The sequence below is a fragment of the Scophthalmus maximus genome, chromosome 19, assembly GCF_022379125.1.
Source record: "Scophthalmus maximus strain ysfricsl-2021 chromosome 19, ASM2237912v1, whole genome shotgun sequence".
Lineage (NCBI taxonomy): Eukaryota > Metazoa > Chordata > Actinopteri > Pleuronectiformes > Scophthalmidae > Scophthalmus > Scophthalmus maximus.
This window is the reverse complement of record NC_061533.1, coordinates 12,374,600-12,387,282: the sequence shown is the minus strand read 5'-3', so window position 1 is coordinate 12,387,282 and position 12,683 is coordinate 12,374,600. Positions and strand designations below refer to the sequence as shown.

At 39.3% G+C, this 12,683-nt stretch overlaps 2 protein-coding genes across 3 annotated transcripts; both read left to right on the top strand.

Annotated features, from left to right (window-relative positions):
- The first annotated feature begins 4,978 nt into the window (after window positions 1–4,978).
- On the top strand, window positions 4,979–6,604 carry LOC118314559 (hydroxycarboxylic acid receptor 2-like). Its single transcript, XM_035641092.2, has 2 exons — window positions 4,979–5,587; window positions 5,771–6,604. Exons 1-2 carry the CDS (start codon window positions 5,181–5,183, stop codon window positions 6,147–6,149), a joined length of 786 nt encoding a protein of 261 aa, XP_035496985.1. The 5' UTR covers window positions 4,979–5,180; the 3' UTR covers window positions 6,150–6,604.
- A 4,202-nt stretch (window positions 6,605–10,806) lies between these two features.
- Window positions 10,807–12,025, top strand: LOC118314193 (hydroxycarboxylic acid receptor 2-like). 2 transcript variants are annotated; one of them, XM_035640461.2, is made up of 2 exons: window positions 10,807–11,374; window positions 11,555–12,025. In XM_035640461.2, exons 1-2 carry the CDS (start codon window positions 10,968–10,970, stop codon window positions 11,931–11,933), a joined length of 786 nt encoding a protein of 261 aa, XP_035496354.1. In that variant the 5' UTR covers window positions 10,807–10,967; the 3' UTR covers window positions 11,934–12,025. The 2 variants fall into 2 exon arrangements, with proteins under 2 accessions (XP_035496354.1, XP_035496353.1); XM_035640460.2 differs by having other exon boundaries at window positions 10,807–12,025.
- Window positions 12,026–12,683: the final 658 nt, after the last annotated feature.

Here is a 12,683-nt window from a genome sequence, read left to right as displayed (position 1 = left end):
ATTCAAGTGCATCCAAAACCAACATTGTTATTGCAGCAAAGCAAACTCCATGATAACTCACATCACTCTTTTTGCAGCAAATGTGGTTTCAGGTAGTTTACAACAGTTTATCCCCAACGAATGAATGAAAGAATGAAATCCCTACTGACAAAGCCACGGTGATTTCCCAGGATTACACGGTGACTTTGGCTGTGACAGGCACAGACATACAGTAACTTACACCAATGTGTGAAAAAATGGATGAAATGTTGGAGGATTTTTACCAATCGATTATGTTCTTGTCCAGTTGCTGCTGCTTTATTAGGCAGCAATGGATCATCAGAGTAGTTCCACTGCTTCTGATGACTTCAAATCCCCTTCTGTTTAGATTTGATAAAGTACATAAACAAATGGATAATGGATTTTCTGTTGGTTTTTTTTTTTTACAGTGGAGCATTGCATCTCTTGCTTTGCCAGCCTTTACACAATTTGGCTGTCAAACCATATGACTGTGGTATGTGGAAAAACCTGGTTTGTCTGTCCCAGTCCCTGCTCCCTTCATTCTTTTAGCATTAGAAAGCTTCATCCAAAACTTAAAACAAATCATTTTTAACAATTTAAGGTACAAAGTTATCAGTCACACGTTGTAGTATTATTAGTTTTCATTGATTTGAATTGCTGTTGACCAGGCGTCAAGTTATCAGTGTTGTTTCCATGCAGTCCTTTCTCATGTACATTTCAAGCCCTGTCAAGGTTGTAAGACTCGAATTTCATGTTGGTAGCGCCGGGTGGAGCCGTGGCCATTATGTTTTGTTTCCAGGTATGCAGGTGAATGAAACACAAGGGCTGATGGGACAACAGGAGAGTGGGAACAAAGGGACAGAGAAGCCTCTAAACTGACAAAGGCCATGTCACATTCACAGATAAATTACAGCGTGACAGCTGTGACGAGTGGAAAGATGGTGAGTGATGACGTGATGATTATTGACAAGTCAGGTGTGCAAGGTCTATGGATTTTTACATAATTTTGTCACTTTGTAAAGCTCTATACATCTTGTATGAGGGTGTCCTGCACAAGAACATTCGTTCATCAAATGCTTAGCAATTCTCACTCCCACAGCCCCTCTTCCTTACTCATCCTCCCACTTCTGAGACTATGGCTCTTGAATCTATGAGTCACAAAATGTGGAGTGAAAAGATTTTCAGCTACGTGACTGTTAATGCCTGCTCTTGCACCCTGTCCGTATAATACAGCACTGTTCGACAGGACTACAAGCACATTATAACCTTCACAACAGTAGTAATTTACTGCTGCACTGCATTAGTTTAAAGCAGGTTTACCTAATAAGCTACCAACTGGGTGTATATTAAAAATCTGTATTTTACAATGTTATCCATTAGAGAGCAGTAGATCACATATTTTCAGGGGGAGCTTCCTCATAACCATTTCCAGCCTCTGATTATCACAGGAAAAAAAATGTGGCACATGAGATGAGATGAGATGAGATGTAACTTTGTTGATCCCCAGAGGAGAAATTCTGATTTGACACAGCAGCACAGGGGGGGAAAGTGATAAGAAATAAAATAAGAATAGAAAAATAATCTAAAGTTGAATAAGATAAAATAGAATTACAAAATACAATAAAAAAATTGTTTATACAATACACAATTACAAAAATACTATACAATAACTGGTACAAATACAATAATGAGTACTACTTGAGAATGTAAATGATAAATGAAAAAAAAAAATAATGCACTGCAAACTTTCTTTTCCCTATATTTCCAAAACATTCTCCAAATAATAATTTAGATCCAGACACCATATTACAACTACAACATTGTTTTTCGGCCCATGTTCAAATTCATGATAAGCACGTCGGTTTACAACAGTTCACTGGATACATGATTTAAGGCCTCTTGCTCATCTCATGTCCCTCTATCTCCAAACCCCTTCTCACTTTAACCAACACTGTCATCCAAAGGGGAAGACAGACTAACGTAATATAATTACATCTCTCTTCCCATCCTCTACATCTACTGTACACACATGCACACAAACGTATACACATGCATGTGCACCAACAACAGTTCCCATGTATGTACACACATGTACTCATAACCGTAAACTTTTTTGCATCCACTAATTTCTGTCAGTCATCCATACATGTTTAAAATGTGAATGAGTTCAAAATGAAATATTCCCGCTTCATTAAGATGTTGCATTTTCCTCTGCACCAAAATTGCAGTTTCATTTGAGAAAAAGACATGAAAGATGATTCACACACTGAAAGATCAGCAACACATGGATCTTCCTCTTCGAAAAAGCTGAGTTACATAATTATACATGAAATAATCACGCAACAAAAGGTCAACTACTTTGTCCTACTTTACGTCTCTGCAGCAGTGCTTTCCGAGAGATGAGTTTGTGTCCAAAGTGCTCATGATCTCATGTTGGACCAAAGCCAGCATTTGGTCCAAGTTAGACTGGTTCTTCCTTTTGAACAGGCCAAGTCTTTTACAAATTCTCTTTAAAGTTCGAACACTTAGTACTATATGATTGTTATGTGCTAAAATTGCAAGTATTTCCTTGTTACTGGAAGAAAGTCTGAAGTACAGTTTAATCAAGTCATCCAATTCTGCCATTGCAGGCATTGTTGTGAGCAGTAAAACTGCTGTAATCTATCTAATCATTTTGACTACAGACTCACTGACTTATTATGAGTATCTGAATACTGCAATCAAACCTGATATTATCTATTTTATTTCAGTCTAACCCTTTCATAGTAGGAAATTCATGGCTCTTAGACCTGAGCTCCCGTACGTGAGAAAATTGGGGTGAATTCAGCTAAATGGCTAAATCCTTCTAAAAAAACTTGAACCCACCCAAACAATTATCTGTTTTGGGATCGAACAACAAATTGACAGAATAATTGATTGTAAGGAGGGAAATGCCTGTGTAAGTATTTAGATAAACAGATGAACAGTATTTTTTATATATAGTTTGCTCATATTAAAATGGATTTCTGTCACACTTCTAGCATTTGAAAAACTCCCCTGCAATCTCCTGAAATAACTAGTGCTATACCATTTTCCACCGATAGATGTCAGTAGTGGCTGAGAAGTATGAGTGACGGACGCTGTAGTAGGCTACACAAAGAAGAAATGAGCCCAGTTGACAGCAGCAGTACCGGCAGCGGCAGTGACCGCAGCCGAGCAAACGCTACAGATCACTACTCAGACTCTAAGATCTTAAACGTGTTTGCAGTTGAGAAAAGTACATAAGCGCCACACATCTGTACGGACACATGATGTGTGTTTTCTTATTAGTTTATGTCCGTTTGTTTATGTTGGCAAACGGGAGTAGCTTCGGAAGCTAAGCTACACGCGGGGGGTAGTCTGTTATGTCCACATGGACGTGATGATTCCCCAGGCTCACTAACCGGAAGTTTGCAGTTAAGCTAGCTAATAGGGTTGGGCGATATGTTTACCGACCATATTAGCAAACAAACGTGCTACTCCGGTTACCAAAACAACACATATTTCCTTTTCACTCACCCTTTGGTCTTGCATTAAAGAAATAGCTTCTTCTAGGACCCCCGAACACGCAAAAAATCGCTGATGGACATCTGCGGCCACCCTGCGTTTCTCCCACCTGCATGGAAAGGGACCCTCAGCCGAAGTTGGTCCTGGTCCTTACAGGTGCCCATAGTTCTTAGTTATAAGTCAGAATTCTGAGCATAAAGTCAGAATTGTGAGAATAAAGTCAGAATTCTTAGAATAAAGTCAGAATTGTGAGAATAAAGTCAGAATTCTTAGAATAAAGTCAGAATTCTGAGTTTAAAGTCACAATTCTGAGCATAAAGTCAGAATTTTGAGAATAAAGTCAGAATTCTGAGTTTAAAGTCACAATTCTGAGCATAAAGTCAGAATTCTTAGAATAAAGTCAGAATTCTGAGCATAAAGTCAGAATTCTGAGTTTAAAGTCACAATTCTGAGCATAAAGTCAGAATTTTGAGAATAAAGTCAGAATTCTGAGTTTAAAGTCTCTTCCGTAGGATAGATAGATATAAGGGCCATGGGGCAGTTCACTAGTTTTGGAACAATGGATCCACATAAAGGAAGAACAAGAGGAGGAGGAAGAGGGAAGAAGGAGATACATTGTTTTCGATGAAATTCATGCAACTCTTGTTGACCATATCCTTGGTTGGGCAAAGAGTAAAGCCAAATCTTATCAGCTTTACAGTAGCTTCTATACTGTTATAAGAACCTTCAGAGAGAATAAGAGCTAAGTTACATGCTCTCGACTGTAACTTTGGATTCCTGTACTCTGCACTGTTAAAGCAAATACATGTACTGTAGCTGTTGTGCTGTATGCTGTCTGAAATGTGTTGAATTACTGTACCATATCACATACAGGTACAGTCATTTGTAGTTACCGTATGCTCTTAGTTTGTAAATAGGATGATTTCCCATCAGTACTTCTTTTTTTGCAGAACTGAGAGCGAGCAAGAGAGGAAAATTGTGAATACGGTCATAGCCAACAACACAATTTGCTTACAGAGATGGATAAAATTTCCTACTTTATGTACAAACTATTCTTTTACTTATGTAAGGTATCCATTACAGTATTAGCTTATTTTTTTGTTGTTGGCCAGGAAATGATTATACTGTATTTTACAGTACATCACTGTAAGGAATAAAAAAAGTTCAAAATGTATACATTGGTTGTGTCTTTATATTGTGTTCATCATTTAGAGTAAAGAGTTGTTGTTCAGCAGTAAAACCATAGGCGTCATTCATTGCATAACAGGTTTTTATGGAAGTGTCTTGAATTGATCTCACCAGTGTTTAATGGCAGTTTGTAGTGTGTGTGAATTTGAGAGTACATGGCTTTAGAGGAGAGTTTGGTTTTGATGTAAGAGTACATGAAATTTATTATTATTATTATTATTACATGGTTTTGAGGATGTAAGAGTCCATGGTTTTGAGTGGAGAGTTTGCCTTTGATGTAAGAGTACACGATGTAAGAGTACATGGTTTGGAGAGGAGTGTGTCAACGCTTTGTGATTAGCAGAACCTTGTTAGACTATTTCCTGCAACAACCAAAACCACAAACAAGCTTCTATTTAAAGACAGCACAGCCCACATGCGGTTATTACTTTGAAATCGGCCGTCAGCGAGATAGCACATAACTCAAGATGCTGTGCCATTTTAATGGAACTCTGCTGATCAGTGTACTCCCTCCACTGCTGGTGACGGAGATTGTTTTGGGAATCCTCGGCAATGGTTTTGCTCTCTGGGTCTTCCTGATCCACCTGAAGCCATGGAAGAGCAGCACGGTGATACTCTTTAACCTGGCAGCGGCTGATTTTCTGCTCATCATGGCTTTGCCTTTCCGTGCCAGCTACTACATGTCCGGGCTCAGCTGGATGTTTGGAGGTGCTCTCTGCAATATCTGTCTCTTCATGCTGGCAATGAATCGCACTGGGAGTACGTTCTTCTTGATGGCCATCGCTGTTGATAGATACATGCGTGTTGTGCATCCACATCATCCCATCAACTCTATAAGTGTCTCTAAAGCCATGTTTGGAGCACTTGCAATATGGTTAGTCACCATTTCAATGACTGCTCATATCTTCATTTTAAAACATGACACAATGACCAACTGTGAAAGCTTCAGGATTGACACTGAGCCCAACCATAATCTGAATTGGCACAAGACTGAGTTTCTCTTTTCCTTCTACTTTCCTTTGTTTGTGATTCTCTACTGCACATTCAACATTATTAGCCACCTGAGAGAGAGAAAGCTGGCCCAGCATGCAAAGATCAAGAAAGCTCTGTGCTTCATCACACTAGTCGTGGTGGTCTTCATCACTTGCTTCCTCCCAAGCAACATCGTGCTGCTGCTGATTTGGTTCAAGACCTCAAGAGGCACCCTATCCGAATCTGAAATCTGTCCTGCTATGGAGGACCTGAACTCTGGATTTTACATCTCCATCAGCCTGACCTATCTCAACAGTGTGTTAGATCCTGTGGTCTACTACTTCTCCACCCCTGCCTTCAAGAACATCTGCCGCAAAGTGCTTCACCTGCCCCAAGCAGAGCCCACTGAAACTACGGAGGGGAAAACCAGAGAAACCGGCTCCCAGTCGCTCAGTCAGCTGTGATCCCAAAATCAAGGAAATGAGCTGCAACTCCCGAGCTAAAAGTTCTGATTAAAAGTAACACAATTTTATTTGCTGTTGCACTCACATGACAACTTTGGGAGGAATGTATTTTTTACTTCTTGTACAAATGTATCAAACTGGCTATAACCATGTCTGTTACAGAGCAATATCTCACAATAACTTACATGTAATAACCGTAAGTTACTGGCCACACCAGACCAAGTCAAACTGGTAGAAAACCTCCTGAATGTACTTGTGAAAGGATGAATGTGATATTTTGTCTTTAACCGTTACACAGAATTGCTTGAAAAATATTTAATAATAATCATAATAATACCAAGTTACAGACATAAAGATAATTTCTAATTTTAAAAAAACCCTCTCTAAATGCTTCTCTCCTTTGTTCAATGCAATGTCTTCCCTGTTGGAACAAGTAATAAAGATTTTTATCATCACGTTTTCCTGAATCATTTCATTTGATTTTTACATGGATGAAATGCATGCCAGCTCTTACACTGTACATACGCTAAATACAAAGAAGGCCCTACAAGGATTGAGAACCATAAACAATAAAGAACAAGGATTCACATTTTAATATTTGCATCCTGCTGCCACTGTAATACAATATATCACATTACATTCGTACATTGGATTAAAATATGCACAAAAAATGGGTTTCATTCATGTTAGAATGGCCTTGCATGTTGCATGTCCAATAAAAACAGGACTGGTGCTCAGTAGAGCTCATACTTCCAACAAGATCGATCAAGACTATACCACTGTCCAGCTCTGATAATAGGAAATGAAAAGTAGAAAAGGAAGTGGTCTGATAAACTACATTAAATTGTACAAACTCATACACCAATCTCAGCACCATTCAGACCTATACCCCTCCCCTTTGTTAACATTCAGATTCATATGCTATTTCCTGAGATAAAATAAAAGTAAAAAGTTTTGTTTTATCGAGTTAGGGGACATTCCCTCGGTTGTTTATAGAAAACCAAACTCTTCTCAGTCAGCCTCACAGTCATTTCATTTACCTGCAAAGCAAAAGTCAGATCAAGCTGGATTCATGAACGCGAAGGTGAGTTCCCTCTTCAGATCCAATCGAACTCTTTTGGGATGCGGTGGAGCGCGAGTCTCCCAGCTTGAATTCGCAGCTGACTAATCTGCAGAATGTATGAGGCAAAATGTCAAAGGAATGTTTTCAACATCTTGTGGAATCCATACCACAAAGAATTGAGGCTTTTGAGAACGTACTTCTGTTTTCCTAATATAGTAATTGATGACTGTTTATATATAAACAGACCAGGAGGTAATAAATTAAAAATGGGTCAAAAGTCATTGATTGACCCCCCCCCCAAGAATTCCTCTACTCAATTTTTGATAAAGGCATTTATTCAGATATTACACAACATAATTTGCTTAGAGAGGAGATGCATTAAATTTTCCACTTTATGTACAAACTATTCTTTTTCTTATGTAAGGTTATTATCTATTACAGTATAAGCATATTTTTTGTTGTTGGCCAGGAAATGATTATACTATATTTTACAGTACATTACTGTAAGGAATAAAAAAGTTTTTAATGTGTATATTGGTTGTGTCTTAATATTGTGTTCATCATTTAGAGTAGAGTTGTTGTTCAGCGGTAAAACCATAGGCGTCATTCATTGCATAACAGGTTTTTATGGAAGTGTTTAGAATTGATCTCACCAGTGTTTAATGGCAGTTTGTAGTGTGTGAATTTGACGGCTTTTGTGTTATGTCTGAAGGCAACATTTGGTTTTGATGTAAGAGTACTGTCACGATTTGCAGGAAGCAGGACCCAAATGCAGAGGTGGCGAAAAAAGGATATTTAATAATAAAATGAACAACTCAAAAATCCAAACAAGGGTGTCCACACTACGTAGTAAAAAGGAAAACTGAAACACTGGAGCCAGGGGAAAAATCACAGTGAACAGACTGGAACAAAATCACAAAGACAGACCGGGAGACAATCACAGTTACAGACCGGGGAAGACAACAGGAACAGACGTCTCAGGACAGGCTGGGGAAAAACAACAGACGACCCAACACAGACAAAGGGAAGCACAGAGACTAAATACACACAAGGAGGCCAGGGCAAATAGAACACGGGTGAGACACATTAGGAACAGGTGCAGACAATCACAGGGGCAGGAGACATAGGAAAAACAAGACACCAGAAACTAGACACAGGAAAGGAAGTAAATCAACACGCGGAAGGGTTTTCAGAACAAAACAGGAAACCAAAACACAGAATCATGACAGGGGCAGGAGACAAGGGAAACTAAAGAGGAACTGACAAAAGACCTGGAAACAGGAAGTGCAAAACTAATTCACAATAAAACAGGAAATCAAAACACAGAATCATGACAAGTACAAGGTTTTGAGAGGAGTTTGGTTTTGATGTAAGAGTACATGGTTTTGAGAGGAGTTTGGTTTTGATGTAAGAGTACATGGTTTTGAGAGGAGTTTGGTTTTGATGTAAGAGTACATGGTTTTGATTGGAGAGTTTGGTTTTGATGTGAGAGTACATGGTTTTGAGAGGAGTTTGGTTTTGATGTAAGAGTACATGGTTTTGATTGGAGAGTTTGGTTTTGATGTGAGAGTACATGGTTTTGAGAGGAGTTTGGCTTTGATGTAAGAGTACATGGTTTTGATTGGAGAGTTTGGTTTTGATGTAAGAGTACATGGTTTTGAGAGGAGAGTTTGGTTTTGATGTAAGAGTACATGGTTTTGAGAGGAGAGTTTGGTTTTGATGTAAGAGTACATGGTTTTGAGAGGAGTTTGGCTTTGATGTAAGAGTACATGGTTTTGAGAGGAGTTTGGTTTTGATGTAAGAGTACATGGTTTTGATTGGAGAGTTTGGTTTTGATGTGAGAGTACATGGTTTTGAGAGGAGTTTGGTTTTGATGTAAGAGTACATGGTTTTGATTGGAGAGTTTGGTTTTGATGTGAGAGTACATGGTTTTGAGAGGAGTTTGGCTTTGATGTAAGAGTACATGGTTTTGATTGGAGAGTTTGGTTTTGATGTAAGAGTACATGGTTTTGAGAGGAGAGTTTGGTTTTGATGTAAGAGTACATGGTTTTGAGAGGAGAGTTTGGTTTTGATGTAAGAGTACATGGTTTTGATTGGAGAGTTTGGTTTTGATGTAAGAGTACATGGTTTTGAGAGGAGTTTGGCTTTGATGTAAGAGTACATGGTTTTGATTGGAGAGTTTGGTTTTGATGTAAGAGTACATGGTTTTGAGAGGAGTTTGGTTTTGATGTAAGAGTACATGGTTTTGATTGGAGAGTTTGGTTTTGATGTAAGAGTACATGGTTTTGAGAGGAGTTTGGCTTTGATGTAAGAGTACATGGTTTTGAGAGGAGTTTGGCTTTGATGTAAGAGTACATGGTTTTGAGAGGAGTTTGGCTTTGATGTAAGAGTACATGGTTTTGATTGGAGAGTTTGGTTTTGATGTAAGAGTACATGGTTTTGAGAGGAGTTTGGTTTTGATGTGAGAGTACATGGTTTTGAGAGGAGTTTGGCTTTGATGTAAGAGTACATGGTTTTGATTGGAGAGTTTGGTTTTGATGTAAGAGTACATGGTTTTGAGAGGAGAGTTTGGTTTTGATGTAAGAGTACATGGTTTTGAGAGGAGTTTGGCTTTGATGTAAGAGTACATGGTTTTGATTGGAGAGTTTGGTTTTGATGTAAGAGTACATGGTTTTGAGAGGAGTTTGGCTTTGATGTAAGAGTACATGGTTTTGAGAGGAGTTTGGCTTTGATGTAAGAGTACATGGTTTTGAGAGGAGTTTGGCTTTGATGTAAGAGTACATGGTTTTGATTGGAGAGTTTGGTTTTGATGTAAGAGTACATGGTTTTGAGAGGAGTTTGGTTTTGATGTAAGAGTACATGGTTTTGATTGGAGAGTTTGGTTTTGATGTAAGAGTACATGGTTTTGAGAGGAGTTTGGTTTTGATGTAAGAGTACATGGTTTTGATTGGAGAGTTTGGTTTTGATGTGAGAGTACATGGTTTTGAGAGGAGTTTGGCTTTGATGTAAGAGTACATGGTTTTGATTGGAGAGTTTGGTTTTGATGTAAGAGTACATGGTTTTGAGAGGAGAGTTTGGTTTTGATGTAAGAGTACATGGTTTTGAGAGGAGAGTTTGGTTTTGATGTAAGAGTACATGGTTTTGATTGGAGAGTTTGGTTTTGATGTAAGAGTACATGGTTTTGAGAGGAGTTTGGTTTTGATGTAAGAGTACATGGTTTTGAGAGGAGTTTGGCTTTGATGTAAGAGTACATGGTTTTGAGAGGAGAGTTTGGCTTTGATGTAAGAGTACATGGTTTTGAGAGGAGTTTGGCTTTGATGTAAGAGTACATGGTTTTGAGAGGAGTTTGGCTTTGATGTAAGAGTACATGGTTTTGATTGGAGAGTTTGGTTTTGATGTAAGAGTACATGGTTTTGAGAGGAGTTTGGTTTTGATGTAAGAGTACATGGTTTTGATTGGAGAGTTTGGTTTTGATGTAAGAGTACATGGTTTTGAGAGGAGTTTGGCTTTGATGTAAGAGTACATGGTTTTGAGAGGAGTTTGGCTTTGATGTAAGAGTACATGGTTTTGATTGGAGAGTTTGGTTTTGATGTAAGAGTACATGGTTTTGAGAGGAGTTTGGTTTTGATGTAAGAGTACATGGTTTTGAGAGGAGTTTGGCTTTGATGTAAGAGTACATGGTTTTGAGTGGAGAATTTGGTTTTGATGTAAGAGTACATGATTTTGAGAGGAGAGTTTGGTTCACATAACTCAAGATGCTGTGCCATTTTAATGGAACTCTGCTGATCAGTGTACTCCCTCCACTGCTGGTGACGGAGATTGTTTTGGGAATCATTGGCAATGGTTTTGCTCTCTGGGTCTTCCTGATCCACCTGAAGCCATGGAAGAGCAGCACGGTGATACTCTTCAACCTGGCAGCGGCTGATTTTCTGCTCATCTTGACTTTGCCTTTCCGTGCCAGCTACTACATGTCCGGGCTCAGCTGGACGTTTGGAGCCGGTGTCTGCAATATCTGTCTCTTCATGCTGGCAATGAATCGCACTGGGAGTACGTTCTTCTTGATGGCCATCGCTGTTGATAGATACATGCGTGTTGTGCATCCACATCATCCCATCAACTCTATAAGTGTCTCTAAAGCCATGTTTGGAGCACTTGCAATATGGTTAGTCACCATTTCAATGACTGCTCATATCTTCACTTTAAAACATGACATGACCCACTGTGAAAGCTTCAGGATTGACACTGAGCCCAACCATAATCTGAATTGGCACAAGATTGAGTTTCTCTTTTCCTTCTACTTTCCTTTGTTTGTGATTCTCTACTGCACATTCAACATTATTAGCCACCTGAGAGAGAGAAAGCTGGCCCAGCATGCAAAGATCAAGAAAGCTCTGTGCTTCATCACACTAGTCGTGGTGGTCTTCATCACTTGCTTCCTCCCAAGCAACATCGTGCTGCTGCTGATTTGGTTCAAGACCTCAAGAGGCACCCTATCCGAATCTGAAATCTGTCCTGCTATGGAGGACCTGAACTCTGGATTTTACATCTCCATCAGCCTGACCAATCTCAACAGTGTGTTAGATCCTGTGGTCTACTACTTCTCCACCCCTGCCTTCAAGAACATCTGCCGCAAAGTGCTTCACCTGCCCCAAGCAGAGCCCACTGGAACCACGGAGGGGAAAACCAGAGAAACCGGCTCCCAGTCGCTCAGTCAGCTGTGATCCCTAAACCAAGGAAATGAGCTGCAACTCCCGAGCTAAAAGTTCTGATTAAAAGTAACACAATTTTATTTGCTGTTGCACTCATATGACAACTTTGGGAGGAATGTATTTTTTACTTCTTGAACAAATTGTAAACTGGCTATAACCATGTCTATTACAGAGCAATATCTCACAATAACTTACATGTAATAACCGTAAGTTACTGGCCACACCAGACCAAGTCAAACTGGTAGAAAACCTCCTGAATGTACTTGTGAAAGGATAAATGTGATATTTTGTCTTTAACCATAACACAGAATTGCTTGAAAAATATTTAATAATAAGCATAATAATACCAAATTACAGACATAAAGATCAATTCTAACTCAAAAAAAACCATACTACTGTACGTAACATACTACTGTTTTCCTAATATAGTAATTGCTGAGTGTTTATATATAATCAGACCAGGAGGTAATAAATTAAAGATGGGTCAAAAGTAGGGATGGGTACCGAGCACCGGTACATAATTGGGTCAGTACCGGAGCACCGATAAGCTCCAGGACAAACTGTCCCGCTATCGGTAATCACGTGATTTCCCCGCCCTCTGATGACGACGGAGCCGCTGGCGCTCAGAGAAAGGTCTGGGCTCACTTGACTAGACGCAACGACAATGCAGCCAAATGGTACATTTGCAAAAAAATGGAGCCAAATAAGAAATGTTAACCCGAGCGACAGCTTGACCGAAGAAGACGTCCCGACGGACACGAG